A 22,509-nucleotide genomic window follows, 5' to 3' on the forward strand; every position below is an offset into this window, starting at 1 on the left:
GAATGATTCCTGACATGCTGATTTCTGAGGAGAAACAGCTAATTTTCAAACACAAAGCCCCGAACTACAAAACTAGCCTATCTAAGTATCTGGATGTCAGATTATTATAGCCAGAGCCCAGTCATATACATAATTTATTAACATTAAGTATAGCTGGCCATATGTACACTTAACTGGCAACTTCTAATTCAATAAAGTGGTGCTACTAGAAAGTTCTATTTTCATGAAAGTTGATAATTTGCAGCATTTTTATGACAGGAAAGAAGATGCCCAATGTACTCACTGTTTTTCATATCTCGAAAATGCCTTTAATTCTTTTAAGTTTAAAAAACAAGACAGATTTATCCTAATTTTAACAGCCTGTTGCTGAACTGGATTCAATATGGAGAATATGAGTGGTATTCCACCTCAGCTAAAAACTTTAACAAAATATATTCCTAAGATATTTTTTCTTGCTTTATGTTACTGTGTACTGTAATGGTGGGCAGAATATGTTAAGACTCACATACAGAAAGCATTCCTTTTTCAAAGGCCCAAGGAATTACTACTTCTTAAGTTTTAAGAAACTTAATTGGATACCTCCCTCCTCTAAAAAACTTAAAGAAAAAAAATGTTAAGTCCATTATCAAGGATGCTAATAAAGAAAGCCTGACAAAGTCTCTCCGGACCCAGCCTTGGTGGTGGTGGGCGGGCAGAACAGGCTCGAGGCTGCTCATGAGGGAGCCCGTGAGCCCCCAGGAGAGAGCTTTTACCCTCCCCGCATTGCTGAATGGGGTCTGCAATGGGTCTAATGCTGTTAAGCCATGTCTTCCCCTAGAAAGTGTGGAAACTGTCCTAAGTCCCAGAGGACCTGGTGCCTTCTAGCGTGCAGCGTGTTTTCACTCCTGTTTCCCACTGAAACAGTACTGAGTCCTGAGACCTCACCTACTTCATTGTCAGTTCTTTCCTCGTCACCTTTCCACCGCTCCCTCTGGTCTGTGGGGGGATCTATTTTTGGCATTTCCTCAGCAACCCGTTGGTCCCTCCTTGTATGTTTGCAAACAGTAGTCCTCTCCCAGTATTTGCAGAATTAAAGTGTATGATGAATACAGTGTCCAAGAGCACTAACTTGTCCTTTCTTCTTCTGAAGTGTAACAAGTAGATCTATGTTTTATTTTTATTTTATTAATTTTTGAGTCTTATTTGAAAGACCATAAGTAACATCTTCTTAAAAACACACCTACGACACACACTTTTTTAGTGACAAATGTTAAGCACAATGATGGAGGAATATTTGGAAAAGTATAGAAAAGTTAAAATACAGAATAAAAATTCTTGCTTGTAATTTTGCTACCTAGAACAAAAGCCATTGATGTTGGCTTTTGGTGCAATTTTTTAAATGTAATTTTTAGGTATCTAAGACAGTATTTAAATTTTTATATCTTTGCTAATTGAACATAAGAGTCAGTTCTCTTTTATCCTCATTCCTATAAGCTAGGATGTTATACATAAAAATTGTCTCACAAACAACTTGATGACTACTATGGGAATTTATCAGTTTTTAGCCATTTCATAATGATACTTTAAAATATTATAGCTTTTTGGTTTTATGGGCTATGAAATACTTTCTTGTATGTGACATACTTTTATTTGACATGATGCCCTATAAAGTGGATATCATTACCTTTACATTAGTATAAGGATGACATTAGTTACTTTAAGTAGCTGAAATCCTTATTATGGAAAGAAATTAAGATGATTATTTTTTATAGGTGAGGAGCTTCAGGATCAGAGAAGTACTAGACTTGCCCAAGATCATGTAGATGATGATGATAATCATACTATAGCCCTTCCTACTTGCTAAGCACTTACTTAGGTGACTCATTCAAACCCACAATAACTTTGTATGATAAGCCTAATTCACCCATTTTACAGAAGAAGAAACAGGTTAAGTAATCATTTCAAAGTCCCACAGCTAGTTTGTGGTACAGCCAATATAATACATACCAAAAATCAATGTTTGATATTGTGCTAGTTGTTTACGTAACAAGTGACTGCATCTGCCTCTTGTTATGTAAATTACGAGGTGTTAAGAGAAGTACAAAAAAAAGTCTAAAAACACTGCTTTAAAAAAATGTTCTTTTTAACGGAGAAGATATGACAAGTTCTAATAAAGGAAACATTCTATTTAGCTATACTGTTTTTCATGTTAGAGATAAAGTCTGCACCTTTAGTTTATCATGGTTCCTTTTGAATCATCATAAAACATACATCATGATCAACTTAAAACAATATTAGCCCCATATATTAAAAATCAGTCTAATTAGTGAAATTGTAAATCGAGGCCATTTTTCTTTTCAGCTTGTGTTGTCAGCACTCATTTTGCCAAGACAGAACAAACAGGAAATGTGGGAAAACTATTCTTCCAGGATGTCTGAAACTCTCTGAGCACTCTAAGCTTTAAAAAAGCTGAGCAAAGTATTCTAATTTTAATGTAAATATTGAAAAGTACTTGCTTTCTTTTCTTGGTTATTGGCTGAGCCAGGAAGGGGGCCATCAGGTTCATCTGGCTGTTCCTCTGCAGTCGCAGTTGGAGAGGCACTTTTGTTTACATCTGTATCTAGGTAACCAGAATGCTGAATCAGGTCAGGAACTATGGCAAATGAATTCTTGCAGTGCGGCTAATTTTTTTTTTTTTTTTAATTGAGGAAAGTTTCTGTACATACAGCTTAGCTTAAAGGGAGGCTTTCAATTTGTTTTACATTTCCCCTTTCCTCACTTATCCCAATTCTCCCCCATACCCCTATAACATCTATAGTTAGCTAGAAGGGCATTTCTTTACAGATACTTCTATAAGACTTTTAGAAACTTTGTTAGGATCAGACGGCTCTAAAATAATCGGGAATATATATTTTTTAAATTATACTTTAAGTTCTGGGATACATGTGCGGAACATGCAGGTTTGTTACGTAGGAATACACATGCCATGGTGGTTTGCTGCACCCATCAACCCGTCATCTACATTAGGTATTTCTCCTAATACTATCCCTCCCCTAACCCCCCAACCCCCAACAGGCCCCAGTGTGTGATGTTTCCCTCCCTGTGCCTATGTGTTCTCATTGTTCAACTCCCACTTGTGAGTGAGAACATGCGCTGTTTGGTTTTCTGTTCCTGTGTTAGTTTGCTGAGAATGATGGTTTCCAGCTTCATTCATGTCCCTGCAAAGGACACGAACTTATCCTTTTTTATGGCTGCATAGTATTCCATGGTGTATATGTGCCACATTTTCTTTATCCAGTCTGTCATTGATGGGCATTTGGGTTGGTTCCAAGTCTTTACTATTGTGAACAGTGCTGTAATAAACATATGTGTGCATGTGTCTTTATAGTAGAATGATTTATAATCCTTTGGGTATATACCCAGTAATGGGATCATTGGGTCAAATGGTATTTCTAGTTCCAGATCCTTGAGGAATCACCTCACTGTCTTCCACAATGGTTAAACTAATTTACACTCCCACCAACAGTGTAAAAGTGTTCCTATTTCTCCATATCCTCTCCAGCATCTGTTGTTTCCTAACTTTTTAATGGTCACTATTCTAACTGGCATGAGATGGTATCTCATTGTGGTTTTGATTTGCATTTCTCTAATGACAAGTGATGATGAGCTTTTTTTCATATGTTTGTTGGCTGCATAAATGTCTTCTTTTGAGAAGTGTCTGTTCATATCCTTTGCCCACTTTTTGATGGGGTTGTTTTTTTTCTTGTAAATTTGTTTAAGTTATTACCCTGTTGTGCCCAAGCCTTCTGAGGTTCTTCATTGGGATTCATTATTTTGTTTATATGTAAAAGGAAATATAAGATAGTGCAGTAGGAGAAATTTAGAGACCTCGAGTAGTCCATAAGTACCTGAACTCATGATGCTTGGATTTTCCAGCTTTATTTTTTGTTGATTTGATATTTTTGAAAAAAAACTCTGTGATTTTTTTTCTTTTTTCTTAGGAAGCCAGAGTACCAAGGAATTGTAAGTGCATCCTAACTAAGGTCTTGCTGTTTCTGGGGCCTCTTCCCAAGGGTGACTTAGTAGCATTGTGACTGCAGGAAGGATCTGTGATGTCAATGTGGCTGGCCCTCACAACTGAGGTCAGGAAGTCCCTGGGATTTAGAAGCTTTTAGCATTTTCTGTAGTGCTCATCGTCATACAAATCACTAAGCCCTTCACTTCTTTGTCTCATGGGGTGGGAAGTGGCCATTGTTAAACTGATATTTCACACTCTTCTCCTGATTTCATCTTCACAGTTTGAAAAGAGACCAGTTATCATCAAGTTGGACCAAGAGGAAATGAAATGCTGCGGTATTCCCAACTCTTTCTCCAAGTATGTTAGGGAGGAAGTTAACTCTTCTAGGTTACAAGGTGACTTCACAGATAGTGCAGCACTAACGAAACGTGACATGGGTCAGAGTTTTACAGAAATAAAAATATTGAACTTTGCCTTTGTAGGGGAAATTTTGTTCAGTTATTTAGCCAAAAAGGGGTGGATGGCTTTAGCTGTAAAATGTTTGTCCGAGTTTTAAAATTAGAATTTGAATGTTTGTTAATACTACTTGGCCTCCATATATGGAAATGATGCTTTGGCTAAGTTGTTGTCCAAATTATGGTATCAGATTTGCCTTGTTTAAAGGCACACAATGTTCAGGATGCTGAGTGACAAACTTTGATCCCACAGATAAAGGACACCTATGATTTGGGTTTCCATGCATATCCCCTAGTCTTAAGCTAAGCCCTTAAAACTCAAAGATGCAGTAGTTCATGGTTTGCAAGCAGTCCAAAAGGCTCATTACGCTACCCTAATCATCATTTTATATAGTGCCAAGGGACACTGATACACAGCAGTGACTAAGAGCAGGTGGCTACAGATTCCGAGAGAGTGTGTTGGAACCCTGACTCCTCAACCTACCAGCTATTTACTTTGGACAAAAGTATATCACCTCTTTAAGCCTCAGCTTTCTCCTCTGTGAAATGAGCTAATAATATCGATCCCATAAGGTGGTTGAGAGGGTTAAATGTAATAATATACTTACTGTGTTCAGCTGAGAGCAATGCCAGGAATCCACTAAAAGGTAACTATTATTAGTGGTTATTTCACAAGGTGCCAATTATCCAAGAAATAGACACAAGCAGAGTCTGTGTGAGAAAGAAAAACTAGATTTAACCTTGCTTAACAACTTTTTGAGATTCTTTCTCTTCTTAAATTCAGCTTTTAATCCATGGTATTTGGTTAGAAAAATTGGCCCTACTAAATTGGACAATTTTAGTAGGTTGTTCTCTAAACATAAATGGCTATTCAATTTTAACATAACAATGCACATAATATATATGTATATTATTCATGTCTGCTCTGGTTTGAATCTCTCCACCAAAACTCATGTTGAAATGCAATTGCCATTCTTTTTTTTTTTTATTTTTCGAGACAGAATCTCACACTGTTGCCCAGGCTGGAGAGCAGTAGCGCAATCTTGGCTCACTGCAAGCTCGGCCTCCCAGATTCACACCATTCTCTTGCCTCAGCCTCCCAAGTACCTGGGACTACAGGTGCCTGCCACCACGCCTGGCTAATTTTTTGTATTTTTACTAGAGATGGGGTTTCACCGTGTTAGCCGGGATGGTCTCGATCTCCTGACCTCGTGATCTGCCCACCTCAGCCTCCCAAAGACTTGGATTACAAGTGTGAGCCACTGTGCGAGGCCTATTGCCATTCTAATAGTATTAGGAGGTAGAGGCTTTAAGAAGCAATTAGGTCATAAGGGCTCTCTCCTCATGAATGAATTAAAGCCTTTATTGTGGAAATGAGTTAGTTATCATAGGAGTGGACTCCTGATAAAAAGGGTGAGTTTGGATTAGTATCTCTCTCTCTATCTTGCATGCTTATTTCCCTTCTTTTTATGTTACGATGTAATACAAAGATGTATCCTCTCTATCTTGGACTTCCCAGCCTCTGGAACCATGAGCCAAATAAATACCCAGACTTTGGTATTCTTTTTTTGGACAGAGTCTTGCTCTGTTACCCAGGCTGGAGTGCAGTGGTGCGATCTTGGCTCACTGCAACCTCTGTCTCCAAAGTTCAAGCAATTCTCATGCCTTAGCTTCCTGAGTAGCTGGAACTACAGGCGCGCACCATCACACCTGGCTAATTTTTGTATTTTTAGTAGAGACGGGGTTTTACCATGTTGGCCAGACTGGTCTCAAACTCCTGACCTCAAGTGATCCCCCCAACCTCAGTCTCCCAAAGTGCTGGGATTACAGGTGTGAGCCACCGTGCCAGGCCCCAGACTATGGTATTCTGTTATAGCAGAAGAAAATGGACTAAGACACCTTCCCACTTGTCTAAAATGTGTATGCAAAATCCTTCCGAGAAGTCAGTAATCTTCATATATCTTTCCTAATCTAGGGCTAATAAAAGCACAGAAGTTAAAAATGTTCCATTTCAATCTTAAAAGTGGCCTTATACTATAACATATTTAATATAGATCTAAAGACATAATCCTGACATGGTGGTCAGTGATGGGTGCTAGTCAGTGCTGAGGGTCATCAGACAGAAACACTATGTGGTTGTGCACTACACAACTCTCTGGGGCACTCATGGTAACACTGTAGATTTTCATATTTGTTACAATAATTTTTCAGGCATATATTAAGAAAATGTTTCATTTTAACAAAGAAAGAGGATAATTTTCCGACATGGTAGTAAAGGGTGTTGAGAAAGGGGCACCTATTTTTAACTCGCACAAGGAGTGTACAGTGAGGCACTGTCAATGACAGACTGCATATATGATGGTGGTCCCATAAGATTTTAGTGGAGGAGAAAAATTCCTATTACCTAGTGATGTTGTAGCCATCATAACATTGCAGTGCAATGCATTACTCATGTGTATCTAGTGATACTGGTGTAAACAAACTTGCTGCACTGCCAGTTGTATAAAAGTATAGTACATACAATTATGTACAGTACATAGTAGTTGCTAATGATAATAAACAACTATGTTACTGGTTTATGTATTTACTACACTATACTTTTTATCTTTTTTATTTTTAGTTGACACATAACTGTACATATTTATGGGATACAGAATGATATTTAGATACACGTATACATTATGTATTGACCAAATTAGGATAATTAGCATATCATCACCTCAATCATTTATCATTTTTTCGTGTTGTGAATATTTAAAATCCTCTCTTCCAGCTTTTTGAAAATATACAGTAAATTATAGTTAACCATTTTTACCCTATAGTGCTGCAGAACATCAGAACTCATTCCTCCTATCTAGCTGTAATTTTGTTTTCATTAACATACTGTCCTCATTCTCTTCTCCCACTACCCTTCCCAGATTCACAATTCTATTCTTTATTTCCATGAACTCAATTTTTTTTTTCTGCCGCATGTAAGTAACAACATGCAGTATTTATCTTTCTGTTCTTGGCTTATTTTGCTTAATGTAATGCCCTCCAGGCTCATCCACATTGCTGCAAATGACAGGATTTCATTCCTTTGTATAGCAAAATAGTATTCCATTGGTTATATAAACCACATTTTTTTTATCCATTCATCTATTGATGGACATTTAGGTTGAATCCATATCTTTGCTATGGTGAATAGCACTGCAACAAATATGGGAATCCAGGTGTCCCTTTGATATACTGATTTGCTTTCCAGTAGTGGGACTGTTGGATCATATGTTAGTTCTATGTTTATTTTTTTCAGAAGCCTCTGCAGGGATTTCTGTATTGCCTGTACTCATTCGCATGCCCACCAACAGTGCATAGGTGCTCCCTTTTCTCTGCATCCTCACCAGCATTTGTTTTTGATAATAGGCATCCTAACTGGGGTGAGGTGGTATCTCGTTGTGGTTTTAATTTGTATTTCCCTTATGATTAGTGATGTTGAGCAGTTGAGCTTTTTTTCCACATTCCTATTGGCCATTTGTATGTCTTCTTTTGATAAATGTCTATTTAGACAATTTGCCTTTTTTTTTTTTTTTGGCACGGAGTCTCATTCTGTTGACTAGGCTGGAATGTAGTGGTGTGATCTCAGTTCACTGCAACCTCCGCCTCCTGCGTTCAAGTGATTCTCCTGCCTCAGCCTCCCTAGTAGCTAGAGGTACAGGTGTGCACCACCACGCCTGGCTAGTTTTTGTATTTTTGTTAGAGATGGGCTTTTACCATGTTGGCCAGGCCAGTCTTGAACTCTTGACCTCAGGTGATCTGCCTGCCTTGGCTTCCCAAAGAACTGAGATTACAGGTATGAACCACTGCACCTGACCCTTTGCCCACTTTTTAATAGATGATTTGCTGCTGTTGAGCTGTTTGAGTTCCTTATATATTCTGGATGTTAATCCTGTGTCAGATGAATAGTTTGCCAATATATTTTCTCATTCTAATCGTTGTCTTTTAACCCTTTGATATTTTTCTTTGCTGTGAAGAAACTTTTGAGTTTAATACAGTCCTATTTGTCTACTTTTGTTTTCATTGCCTGTGCTTTTGAAGTCTTTAAAATCTTTGCCTAGTGTCCTGAAGTGTTTCCCCTATGTTTTCTTCTAGTAGTTTTATACTTTCAAGTCTTATATTTAAGTCCTTAATTCGTTTTGAACTGATTTTTTTTAAATATAGTGATGGATAGTATTCTACTTTCATTCTTCTGCATATGAATATTCCATTTTCCCAGCACCATTTATTGAAGAGAGTATCCTTTTACCATTATATTATTCTTGGTACCTTTGTCAATAATCAGTTGGCTGTAGATATGTGAATTTATTTTTGTTCCATTGGCCTATGTGTCTGTTTTGATACCAATACCATGTTATTTTAGCTATTATAGCTTTGTAGTATATTTTGAAGTCAGATAGTGTAGTGTCTCCAGCTTTGTTCTTTTTGCTCAGGGTTGCTTTGGCTATTCAGGGTCGTTTGTGGTTCCAAATTTTAGGAGTTTTTTTTTTTTTTTCTATTTCTGTGAAGAATGTCATTAATAATTTGACAGAGAATGCATTGAATCTGTAGATTGCTTTGGGGAGTGTGGTCATTTTAAGAACATTAATTATTCCAAGCCATGAGCATTGGTCTTTTCATATGTTTGTATCCTCTTCAATTTCTTTCATCAGTGTTTTATAATTTTCAGTGTAGAGGTCTTTCACCTTTCTGGTTAAATTTATTCCTAGACATTTTATTTTTTTGTTAGCTATTTGATTTCTTTTTTAGCTAGTTCATTATTGATATATAAAAATGCTACTGATTTTTGTATGTTGATTTTGTATTCTGCAAATTTACTGAATGTATTTATTAAGTCTAAGAGTTTTTTTGTGGAGTCTATGTTTTTCTAAACATAAGATCATGTCATCCTCAAAGAGGGACAATTTGACTTCCTCTTTGCCAATTTGGATACACTTTATTTCTTTCTCTTGCCTAATTGCTATGGCTAAAACTTTCAGTATTATGTTGAACAGGAGTTGTGGAAGTGGGCATCCTTGTCTTGTTCCAGTTCTTAGAAAATGGCTTTCAACTTTACCCCATTTTTTCTAATTTTTAAACATTTCTGTTAAAAACTAAGACAAACACACACATTAGTCTAGGCCCACACAAGGCCAGTATCATCAGTATTACTGTCTTCCATCTCTTGTCCCACTGGAAGATCTTCAGGAGCAATAGCATATACTGTTAGCTGTGAGTTTGTCATATGTGGTCTTTATAGTGTGGAGGTACGTTCCTTCTATGCCTAGTTTGTTGAGAGTTTCTATTATGAAGCAATGTTGAATTTTGTCAAAAGTTTTTTCTGAATATATTGTGATGACCATATCATATTTTTCTGCATTCTTTTGATATGATGTATTACATGTATTGACTTGCATGTGCTGAACCATCCGTGCATCCCTAGGATACATCCCACTTGATCATGGTGTATGATCTTTTTGACATGTCATTGTATTTGGCTTGTTGTATGCCTGATGTGCATAGATGCAAAAATTCTCAACAAAATATTTTGGAACAAGAAATGGAAGACAGTATAGGCCTAGGCTAACGTGTGTGTGTTAGCTTTTAACAAAAATGTTTAAAAATTAGAAAACATAAAGTTTTAAAAATAGAAAAAAGCTTATAAATAAGGATATAAAGAATGAAAATTTTTGTACAGCTGTGTGATGTGTTTGTGTTTTAAGCTATGTGTTATTACAAAAGAGTTAAAAATTAAAATGTGAAGTAAAAAATTATAGTAAGCTAAGATTAATTTATTAAAGAAAGCAAAGGTTTTAAATAAATACAGTATAGCCTAAGCGTACAGTGTTTATGAAGCCTACGGTAGTGTACAGTAAAGTCCTAGGCCTTCACATTCACTCATCACTCATACACAGACTCACCCAGAGCAACTTCCAGTCCTGCAAGCTCCATTCATGGTATGTGCCCTACACAGGTGTGCCATTTTTTATCTTTTATATCATATTTTTACTCTACCTTTTCTATCTTTAGATACATACATACTTACCATTGTGTTGCAATTGCCTTCAGTATTCGGTACTGTCGCATGCTGTGCAGGTTTGTAGCCTAGGAGCAATAGGCTATACCATATAGCCTCGGTGTTTGGTAGACTACACCACGTAGGTTTGTGTAAGTGCACTCTATGATGTTCACACAATGATGAAATCGCTTGACATATTTCTCAGAACCTGTCCATTGTTTGACCTTTGTAAAGCAATACATAACTGTATTTGGACCACTGACAGCCAGTACCCTGGGTGTCCTCTGTTGAACTGGCCTTAACTAGTCATGGGCCAAAGCAGCCAGTCGTCATTGGTAGGCTGTGTCCTCCTCAACTCTCTTTTCTTTCTTTCTTACTTTTGCCTCATCTCCTACCTGTTGTCCCAAGAGCTCTTAGGGTGTCCTTCGGGTCTCCCTTAGGGCTCCTCACCTTTCCTTGTGCTATTCTGATTTTATCTGCTCTGGCCTTCTAGTAATCTCTAATGTGTTTAGTTAGCACTTAATATTTAGGAGATATTCTTCGTGTTTCACCTCATCATTCTTACAAGTGAGGCTGCACAGGTATGAATATCCTGATTTTACAGATAAGATTACAAGGAGGTTCAGAGAAGTCAAGTGACTCACTGAAGAAACTGATGAAACTCTGACTGAGTAGACCTCAGGTCTGCTGACCCTTAGTCTTGGTACCATTCCTCCCAGGATGCATCACACCGAATTCCACTCAAGTGTGGGGCTTTGACTTCCATTCTCTTCCATTCTGTGTTTGAACCCAGTGAAGAGACTAGGGTTGCTATTTCAGTGAATGGGGCATTTTTTGAGGCAGGGTATATTTTCATTCCCCTCGAGCTGAGTGACTGACTTCTGTAGTCTTCAGAGAGATGACATGGATCATCTGGTAAAGTAGTTAGAAACATGTTCTCTGGCAGCAGACTACCAAATTCAACTCTCCTCTCTGCTGCTTACCAGCTGGATAGTCTTGCAAAATGATATAATCCTGTTTTCCACCTATAGAATGGGATGATGATAATAGCACAATATTAATAATTCTGTAACAATATAATATTATAGAAATTAATCAGATGTGTAAAGCTGTTAAAACATGGGCTAGAGCACAGTAAGCACTCAATAAATCTTAGCTCATGTTCTCTTAGGTCTAACCACATCTGTTTTATTGAATTTTCTAGGTGGGTTTCTTAGTAGGAACTCAATAGCTATTAAATGAATAAATGTAAGACTGTACTTTAGCCGTGAAAGACCCAGCCTGCGGAAGGAGCCAGAGGCCAGTTTCCATGCACTATTTCTGAATGGCCCCAGTCTCCCTCCTAGTGCGTGGATCTGACCCGTCTCCCGTCACCACAAATCTCATTCTAGGAACCTCTACCACTGACTCAGCATCAAAGGAATTCTCTAAGATTTCTAGGATCATTTATTTAAGAACAACTCTCAGCACCTCCTAATTTAAGGAACTGATTGTTCTGGGAACATTAAGAAAATGTTGAAAGTCTCCTTTTCTCAAGAAACTTCATTTCTCAGTAGGGGAGAGGGGTGAGCCCACAGCTGACTTGTAAATCAAGGCAGCCAGGGCTACATTATATGGTCATACAGTTCCATCATCCTGGCTTCTCACGCTTCCCCAAACTTTCCTGGCTAAACCAAACCTAGGCGAAATCCATCTCTCTACTCACGCTGCCTGTATTTTTGCAGCAGAACATGGCTGGGAGAAAACATGCAACCGTGTTGACTGGCCTCCAAATTTATGACTACAAACCTTAAGTGGGTCCTTAATGCTTCCTGGCAATTATAGTATCAGATTTCCTTAGTTCATCACTCTCCTACTCGCCTAGATGACTCTCATGCCTTTTCCTCTGACCTCAAACTACCATCAGCTCCCCTGTCACCTGCTGACCTTTCCATTTTACTTCCCCAAGAAAACAGAAATAATCAGAAGGAAATTTTGACAAGCTCCACCCCCACCCCCACATCTATCTGTGACCTACGTGCACTCGTGTCCATATATTCTGCCTGCTCCTGTTTCAGCAGATGAACGATCTGTGCTCCTTGTTAGGGCCAATGCCCCAGTGGTCCTCAGATCTCACTCTCTCTCAACTACTCAAGGACATTGCTCCAGGGATTTTCCCCTCTTCCCTCTTTATTGGCTCATTTTCATTGGCATGAAGGCATACATTTATTTCTCTCACTCACCTTAAAACAAATAAACCACCTTCTCTTAATCCTATAATATATCCCCTTCCAGCTACCACTCAATTTGTTCCTTTTCTGCACAAGAACATTCCCTGAAGTGTTGTTTATATTTTTCTCTTCATAGTGGCCTCTTTGCTATGGCCTGAATTGTGTCCTGCCCCCTCTGATTCTTATGTGGAAGCCCTAACCACCAGTGTGGAGATAGGGTCTTTTGGAGGTAATTGCATGTAAATGAGGTCATAGGGTGGGGTCCCAGTCTGACAGAGTTGTGGCCTGAAGAGAAGGAGGAAGAGGAAGAGGTTGAGCATCGTGGCTCACCCTCATGCCTATAATCCTAGCGCTTTAGGAGGCTGAGGCAGGAGGATCACTTGAGCCCAGGAGTTCAAGACCAGCCTGGACAACATAGTGAGACCCCATCTCTACAAAAAAATTTAAGAAGTTAGCTGGGCATGGTGGCAGCGAGTGCCTATAGTCCCAGCTGAGGCTGAGGCGGAGGATTGCTCGAGCCTGGGAGGTCAAAGCTGCAGTGAGCTATGATTGTGCCACTACACTCTCTCCTGGGCAACAGAGCAAGACCCTGTCTCAAATATATAATAAAAATAAAAAAGAAGGAGGGGGAAAGAGAGATCACTATCCCTCTGCCATATGAAGACACAGGGTCTGCAAGCCAGGAAGAAGGCCTCACCAGGAAACAAATCTGCCAGTGCTTTGATTTTTGACTTCTAAGCCTCCAGAACTGTGAGAAAATTAATTTTTGTTGTTTGAGCCAGCCAGTTTGGTATTTTGTTAGGGTAACCCAAGTAGACAAAGACACTCTTGAACCACTGTTTTCCCCAGCCATGTTCTACTGTACAGATACGGGCAGGAGTATGCAGAGAGGTGGATTTAATCAGGGTTTGGTTTAGTCAAGAAAGTCTGAGGAAGTGGAAGACGCACAGGATGATGACATCGTTTGACCATGTAATGTAGCCCTCGCTGCCTTGATTTCGAGTCAGCTGTGGGCTCACCCCCTCCCTGACAGAGAGATTCAGTTTCTTGAGGACAGGGGCTTTTTTTTTTTTTAATCCTTATATTTCTCCTTACATTTCTCAATGACCTCAGCACAACTGATGCCTTAAATTAAGAGGTGCTCGGAATACTTCTTAAAGAACTCCTAGAGAATCTCAGAATGCTGAGTCACCAGGTAGAGGCTTTCTATCTATCCCTTGTAACTTCCATTAATGCTGCTCTTGTCAAGGTCCCCAATGACCTGTTTATCAGTAAATCCAGTGGTTAATTCTCAGCCCTCATCTTACTTGCCCACTTATCAGCATTTGACAGAGTTGACAGCTGTCTTCTCCCTGATACTTTTCCTTTACTTCTCTCCCACTTTTCTGCTACTCCTTTTCATGGATTTCTCGTTCATCTCCCTGACTTCTGAGTGGTTGTTCCATCATCTCAGTTGCCTAGACCTTTCCTGAAAATCCCACGTCCTTGGAAACCCCTCCCCTACCTCTGAATGTTGACGCACCCTGGAGCTCAGTCCTTGGACTTCTGCACTCGCTACCTTGATGATCTCCCCTAACCTAATGGCTGTAAGGTGATGTTGCCTCAAATCCTCTTCCCTGAAAAGCTGCTCCCCTCATAGTGTTTTCCATTGTAGTAAATGGCAATAGCCTTTTTCTAGTTTGCTCAAGCCCCAAACCTTGGAATCCTGCTTCACCCCTCTCCTTCTCTGATATCCTACTTATTTACCCCACCTTTAAAATATATCCAGAATTGGGAATTTTCTAGCTGCTTCCTCTGCTAGTCCAAGCCACCATTATGCTAGCCCAAGGCATCATTCTTTCTCCTCTGGATGATTGCAATGGCTTTCTAATGCATTTCTTATTGCAATGGATTTCTAAAACCAATCTTGCCCCCTCTCATAAATTATTCTCAACAAAATAGTCAATGAGGTCAAAGTTAAGGCTGAATATGAAACTCTATTCAAAATCCTTCAAGATTTTCCATCTTGCTCAGAGTAAAGGACAAAACTTTTCTAAGATCTGCAAAACGTTCTGAGGCAATGTGACAGGGTCCTCCCATTGCTGCTGACCCCATCTCCTGCTACTCTTTCCCTTGCTTACTCTCCTCCAGCCACGGTGGCCCCCTTATGATTCTTTGAGCACACAGGCAGGTCCTTGCCTCAGGGCCTTTGACCTTGCTATTGCCTCTGTTTAAATGCACTTTCCCTAGATCCTCCCTCTTTACCCCCTTATTTGATTCACGACTTTACTCAAATGTCACTTTCTCAGACAGTCCTTCCCTGGCCATCTAAAACCACTGTTTCCTTTCATATGACACATACTTCCTGTTACTATTTCCCTCTGAGTATTTACCTATCTAATATATGTAAGAGTTAAAGAAGGAGGAAAGAAACATGAAGAATGGCTCAACAGTCAAAGACAAGTTTATTTTGGAGGATAAGCATAAGAGGGGCTTCTGGCCGATTTCAGTTAGGAGCACTCTCTCTTACAGACTAAGAGTGTTTAAGAGTTCAGGATGGGAGAATTTATCACAGACTTGGAATGTTTCTGTGTGGAGGAGAAGTTTATTGCAGGGTTGGAATGTCTCTGGTTGGAGGGGATGTTATCCTGGGGCTGACATCTCTCTGGTAGTAAGGGAGGTTATCTTGGGGCTGGCATGTCTCTGGTCAGGGAGGGGTTCATCTTAGGGTTGGAATGTTTCTGGTTGGAGATGTCATTTGTTGTTTATGGTTATGCGGACATTAGCCATTAGGCTGATGCCCTTTGGGTTGGATTTAGGCAGTTTTTGATCAATGGGGAATTTTAAAATTGCGGCGCTTGTCCAAAATGGTGATGCTCTTGCTCTGTCAATATACATTTTAGTTTTCTTTTTAATTCTTTCCTCTGCTAGAATCTAAGCTCCATAAGACCAAAAATTTTTGTCTTTTTATTTCACTGCTCTGCCTCAATGCCTGGAGTGGTGTCTGGCACATTGTACGTGCTCAATAAATATTTTAACAGACTGAATACATGAAAACCTTAAAAGGTGTAGACAAATTATACAGGCGAGTTCAGAAGCACAGGTGACTTCTCTCTGAGGTCAGGTGGATGAATGTGGCATGAATTATGGGGGATTTGGCATTTTACCTGAACTTTGAAAAACGTGCAGGCTGGAGATCTACAAAGTTTGAATGGCACTCATGGTTGCTTGACTCTTCCCTTCTCCCAAAATCAATCCTAAAGATACTTCCAGTAGCTCTTACTGCCTAGGACCCTTCACTGACACTTGTAGAGAGGCAAGCCCTCTCTCCTCACCACCAAAAATGCGTTGTCGTATTCTCTCTCCTGTCTGATTTTCAGCCAGTTGTCTATTAGAAAGAATCTGATCAATTCAGTATGGCCTTTATACCTGACAAGGGACAGTACCTTCATCCAGGCATTTCAAACATTAGTGTATATAAGACTCACCTGGAGAACTGCTTACACAGTAGATTTGTAGGCTCCACCCCACGGGTTTCTAAACAAGCTCATGTTGATCCAGAGATCCAGGGATCATACACTGAAAAACTCAAAGAAAAGGATTTCTAAAATGGTATCCCTGGAGGCCTATAGAGAAGTTAATTTTGGCCAGAGGGCATCTTTGATGTCCTTAAAATTGCTACCATATTCCTATAACTCTATCATTATCTATCTATCTCTTTGTCTGTTTATCCACCCATCCATCTATCATCTGTTTCAGATTCTGTGTTTGAATGAATTGTATAATGTAGCAATGCTGGAGATCTCTCCTTTCAACACAATTTCCCTGGTCTTGATTACCATCTGCATCTTTCCCAAGGCCAAACCACATCCTATGGGAAGTCCCTCTCCTATGCCAACTAGCAATTTGCTTTCATTCCTTCTTTCTATTTATACCTGGCTACTACCCCTTCTTCCAACTGTCAGTGAGGTACTTATTTTCATTTCTTTTGTTTCCTATTATCACTTCTGTTTTCCCTGCTCCTGAACAAAAAGCTTCTCCCCAGACACATACTTGTAGTCAAGATACTATGTTAAATCCCACCTCCCTTAGCTCTCATTTCATTTCCTGCCTTCAACTCCCATTGCCCTTTATCTGGCTTTGGCTAATAACAGCCAGATGAGTTGAATAACCAAATTAAGATGTGCAATGCATTAAGATATAGTGACCTTGATAATTTTCAATGGAATAAAATGCAAGGGAAAAATATACTCTGGAGAAATGTATTTGTCTTTGGCACAGTCTGTCACACATATTCACATGTGCAGAGTAAAACAAACAAACCAAAAATGACTAAAAAATAGACAAAATCTTATGTGATGGCAAATGCAGTACAAAGATAGGTGAGCTAACAATTCAAAGACAATGACCACTCCTGTGGCTGTTTATTTATTATGTTGCTACCAGGAATAGGACTAATAGACCTTTGTGGGGCCAATAAAAGCTGTGCTCATTGTTAAATTAGTTTACAGAATCTATATGCAGATCTATATGTAGTAGATCTATACTATATGGCAGTAGGAATATTTATTCTAGCTGCAAAAATCTTTTTTCCTATGGAGAAGTTTCTTGTTCTGCCAGAGAGGCTCTGAGCAAGCCTTTGTGGATCCAGCAGTCTGCTCTGAAAAACCCTTAGTCAGCATCCCTGAGACATCAGTCCACCAGGACCAGGCTGGTGGTGGGCAGCCATCCTAGATTGCTGCTCTAATGATGAAGATCCTATTTTTGTTGTGGAGCAAGACTGGTGTCCCCAACTCTCCAGCCTGACACAAGCAACCTGTGCTTCAAGGTGACCAGAAATATCAGTTTAAAATGCATATAAATAGATTCTAATTCCAAAATCAATGGATGTATTTTTGGCCCTAGACATCTACACATTTAAAATGGCTCTAAGACAGAAGTTAATATTGTATCTGTTTTGTCTCATCAATTTAAAGAATAATGAAAGCCATGAGAGAGAAGTTTTCATGTGTTCTGGGAATACCTTTTTATGCCACCATTAAAATAGATGATTCTATTCTGTACAAAACTTACTCCCGAGGAACCCTCTCTTCTGAAGAAAGGCCCATTTCAGTAGAGGCTAAATACCCACATCTCCCTGTGGCCATGATTACTTATCTTGTAAGAGTTTGGGCATCTTCCATTCATTATTGTTGCTGTCTAGCATGCCTTATGTTTTTAAAAATCAAAGTAAAAATAATTTGTCTGATGCATTTCTTTCCCTAGAAATGTGTGATTGGTTTTCATAGGTATAGAAACACCTAGGCCAAATTGTAGAGTAAGGAGATAGGAGCAAGTCAAACATTTTACTGAATGCCTACTATGTGCAAGGCATTCTATGTGTATATTCATTCAGATATTTATAATTCAACCATTCTCATAACAACTCAATGAGTATATTATCCCGTTTTACAGGTGCAAGCTGAGAAACTTTCTCAAAATATGACAAATCCATGCTCTTCCCACCTTACCAAGCACTTTATCACTGAAGTCTCTCTGTATCTTCTTTGTCTTCTCCTGTCCCCTTCTTTTTGGCACCACGTCTGCTCTTTGCCAGGCACCTTGTGATTAGATACTCAAGTTCCCCACTGAAGACATCCAATCATTCATTCTGTCATTCATTCAGGCATACGAGCATTCAAACATTTATTGGGTATCTTCTATGCACTTTTCTAGGTCTTGGAAATATAACAATACCAAACAGAAAAACATTTCTGCCCTTGCCAACATTCTAGAAGGGAATGGTCAATAAGTACACAGATAGCTAAGATGCAGTGTGGTGAGTGCAATTATAGAGGAAAGTCCTGTAGCTGCAGGGGTGGAGAGGAAGAGCACAGAGAGGCCTGCAGGGAAGAGGGAGGGAAGAAGACTTCTTGGAAACTTTGACATGTGAGGGGAGTTGTGTGGCCCTGTGAGAATTAGCCTCATGCAGTGGACAAAGCATTTCTGCTCAGTGAATGCCCATTCCCAGAACAGGTAGTACAGGGTGGCAGGACCAGAGGGTTGACAATCAGAGATGAGGCCGTACAGCTGAGTAGAGGCAAGACTCTGAAAGGCCTTCTATCTTTGTAGGCATGTTAAAGAGTTTGGAATCTATCCTGCTGCTGATGGGGAACTGAGTTGTCAAGTAGTGTTCACTGAGTCCTTGAGTCCTGTGGATGCCCTTACGTGCTAGAACAAAGCCTAAAAAGATGCGAATGAAATGTAAACATGGGCAAATGTATGAACTCTGATTCTACTTTGGTGTAAAGGTAAACTTAAGACCTCAAGTCAATAATGTGATATGTGATAAAAACTTAAGTCCTTGTGGAAAATTCTGTTGTACTTCTTCCTTGTGTCTAAAACTGCTGTTTTTTTTTTTTTTTTTTTAACCCATTCAAACTATTTGGAAACTTGGGACCCTGAGGCTACATTGCTGCTGAGGAGTTTCACAGCACTTTGTCAGAGAAATACCTATTAATTACAAAGCAGTTTCATTTTTGTGACATTAAAAAAAAATATATGAATTTGAAAAGACTGTGCAAAATAAAGAGACAAAAAAATCAACTTTGAAAAATTATTTCCCAGAATTGGGGTATCTCTGTAATTATTTTTATGTTTTAAATATTATATTCAATTTTCACACATATATAATTTTACATAAAAGCATAAATGTCCTATAGCATAGAAATACCAGAAAGGATTAGTATTCTGAATATAGAAAACACATTCCAAAGTATACAGGAATGGACACCTGTAGTTATCCCCTTTGACATAATCACTGTATACATTTTTTATGTGTTTTTTTCTATTTCTATGAGATCTATTGAGATCATGTTATATATAATTTTATATCTTGACCTTTTTCACTTAACCTTAATGATAGGCTGTATTTTGACTTCTCACCTGTTATTACATATTTTTGAAAATGTGATAAAGTATATTCTATGGAAAATGTGATTTTGTTTATCTGCTTTTTTATTTCAGGGCCTTTGAATTGTGGTCTTTTTTTGTGGAAATAGTACTCCAATAATATTGTAAACAAAATCTTTTCATATATTTCTTATTGTTTTCTAAGGGAATAGTGGACTGATACGGTTTGGCTATGTCCCCACTCAAATCTCATCTTGAATTGTAGTTCCTATAATCCCCACGTGTGGGGAGAACCCGGTGGGAAGTTACTGAATCATGGGGATGATGGTTTTATAAGGGGCTTTTCCCCCTTTGCTCGGCTCTCACTCTCCCTCCTGCCACCCTGGGACAGGTGCCTTCTGCCATGACTGTAAGTTTCCTGAGACCTCCTCAGCCTTGTGCAACTGTGAGTCAATTAAAATCTTTTCTTTGTAAATCACCAGTCTTCACAGCAGCATGAGAATGGACTAATACATAGACTTAAGGGTAGAAATATTTGTGAGGATATTGATACATACTGCTAAATTGCTCTAAAAAAGATTATTATATTTTTTGCAAAGCAAATTAAAAATATGCAAAAAGAAACAAATTTTCATCCCCAATTGCAGTAATTACGGGTCTGAAAATATGTCCTTGGGAAATAACGCAAAATACAGAAGAAGACATATATCAATGTGCTCATCACAGTGTTAAAATTACCAAAAAGTGGAATTTGCATAATTGAACACTAGGAAATCTGAAAAGTATTACTTTTGTAGGACTTAATTATAATACGACAACCATGAAAAAATATTTATTAATAATTACTTATAGTAGGAAAATGTATATGTTATAATGCTAAGTGGAAACTCAGGATACAAAATGTTATATACAGTTTATCATATTTTTATTACTGTGATTTTTTTATATTTTAAAAAGTGAGTAAACAACAACTCTTCCTTGATTGTACAATTATACTTTTTTATTCCAGTTTCCTTACCATTGTCACTTTTTGTGTAAAACTTCAGTCATTTTCTCTTTATCTGATGGTGTACTCCAGTTTTTACATTTTGCTAAGTCATGATAGAAATCACAAGAACACTCTAACTGCAGCCTGCCTTGAAGTAAACAAACAGCCTGAAGATTTCTACTAATTCCAGAATGCTTTCACAGATTCTAGCTGATAGAGATAGATGTTTAGAATCAGGAATTCCGATTTGATTACTGACTTGCCCAATCCTCTGCATCTATTAGAAAGCAGCAACCGGGGAAGTTTTGTCTGGTCTATGATTGATCTGTGAAGCATGCAGGAAAGCACTTTCAGAGGAGAATGTTCAGCTTCAGACTGAGAAAGCACTTTTCACTCCAAATCTCAGCCTTGATTTTCATCAGTCAATAATACATTTTAGATTTCAGTTTGTTTTTATTTTTTAAGATGGAAGAGAAAATTATTTGATGTGGCATAAAACAAGAACTGTTTTGAAGGCTATTCAGCAGAAGAGCTCTAAAATTTTTGTAAGAATTGGGACGTTGCTGTAATTATTTTTATATTTTAAATGTTACATTCAATTTCCATATATAAGCTCATAATTTCACATAAATGGTTGAATGTGATTTTTTTTTTAGTAGAGTCTTTTTTTCTCTTACTATTTTTACTTCCTTTATCTTCCAGCCCTCTTACCCATGTAGCCTTGGTAGGAGACCTTTCTAACTTCAGAACATGTCAAGTAGGTTAAAACACTCCTATTTGACTCAGATTTTTGGGTGGATATTGCACTTCAAATGTTAGCCAGGTTTGGAAGCTCTGTAGCAATGGATTGTCATTAGTAGCTCTTCTGCTAAACCTACACTTAGAGAAGTGTTATCTGATTTTACACAAAGAATTGAAGACCTAAAGTTACTGGCAGGTAAACAGGTTTTTTTTTTTTTTTTTGGTACTCCAGTTTAAAAATGCAGAAATAGGCCAGGTGCGGTGGCTCACACCTGTAATCCCAGCACTTTGGGAGGCCAAGGTGGGTGGATCACCTGAGGTCAGGAGTTCGAGACCAGCCTGACCAACACAGGGAAATCCTGTCTCTACTAAAAATACAAAAATTAGCTGGGCATGGTGGCACATGCCTGTAATCCCAGTTACTCAGGAGGCTGAAGCAGGAGAATTGCTTGAACCCAGGAGGCAGAGGTTGCAGTGAGCCAAGATTATACCATTGCACCCCAGACTGGTCAACAAGAGTGAAACTCTGTCTCAGAATGAATGAATGAATGAATGAATGAATGAATGAATGAATGAGCAGAAAATAAAAATGCAGAAATAAACGTTATGTGACTTTAAAGATCATCCTGTGGGCATTGACAGGGAAGGACACCAGGAGGCTTTTTGGACTGATGGAGATGTTCTAGAGCTTGAACTAGTGGTGGATACATGAGCATAGAGGATTTATCCAACCCGGCCCAACTATGTGCTTAAAATAGATGCAGTTTTTTGTAGGCAAATTATACACAAATGAAGTTTATGAGAGAAAAGCATTTCTATTCATTTACACTCTGGGTTTTGGAATTTGTTGTGAAATCCTTTCAAAAGAGCTCCAGAGTCTTGATAATAATGTTAAGGATATACCTACATATTTATTTTCACTACAGTCCTCATGCCTCCTCCACTGGTGGTAACATGTGAGTTTCAGATGATTTATTCTGTGGAGTCACTTAAGGACTAGGAAGGGAGGGTGTGGCAAAAAAGTGGCTCTGCGGGTGACCAGGCGCCACTCAAAGAAATGTCAGCAGCTGTGGGCATTGCACCCTCATTCTGCTACAGAAGCGGCTTGGCTCTCTGTTCTTCTACAAACATCTCTCAGGTGGTAGCAAAACATGTAGAAGGAGGCAGTTCTTGATGTGGTATCGTGGATACAGAGTCCAATTCTCTCTCAATTTCTT

The 22,509-nt window shown here is 38.7% G+C and overlaps 1 protein-coding gene across 1 annotated transcript in view; it reads right to left on the bottom strand.

Annotated features, from left to right (window-relative positions):
- Positions 1-4,058, bottom strand: part of FAM81B (family with sequence similarity 81 member B) — a 51,463-nt gene extending 47,405 nt beyond the window's left edge. The window contains exons 1-2 of the mRNA XM_050794328.1: positions 3,888-4,058; positions 2,496-2,599 (exon numbers count right to left, since the gene is read on the bottom strand). Of these exons, the coding sequence (XP_050650285.1) occupies positions 2,496-2,599; positions 3,888-3,897 (114 nt within the window). The 5' untranslated portion in view covers positions 3,898-4,058. The remainder of the gene's footprint in view (positions 1-2,495; positions 2,600-3,887) is intronic.
- Between the last annotated feature and the right edge of the window lie 18,451 nt (positions 4,059-22,509).

Source organism: Macaca thibetana, chromosome 6, assembly GCF_024542745.1.
Source record: "Macaca thibetana thibetana isolate TM-01 chromosome 6, ASM2454274v1, whole genome shotgun sequence".
Taxonomy (NCBI): domain Eukaryota; kingdom Metazoa; phylum Chordata; class Mammalia; order Primates; family Cercopithecidae; genus Macaca; species Macaca thibetana.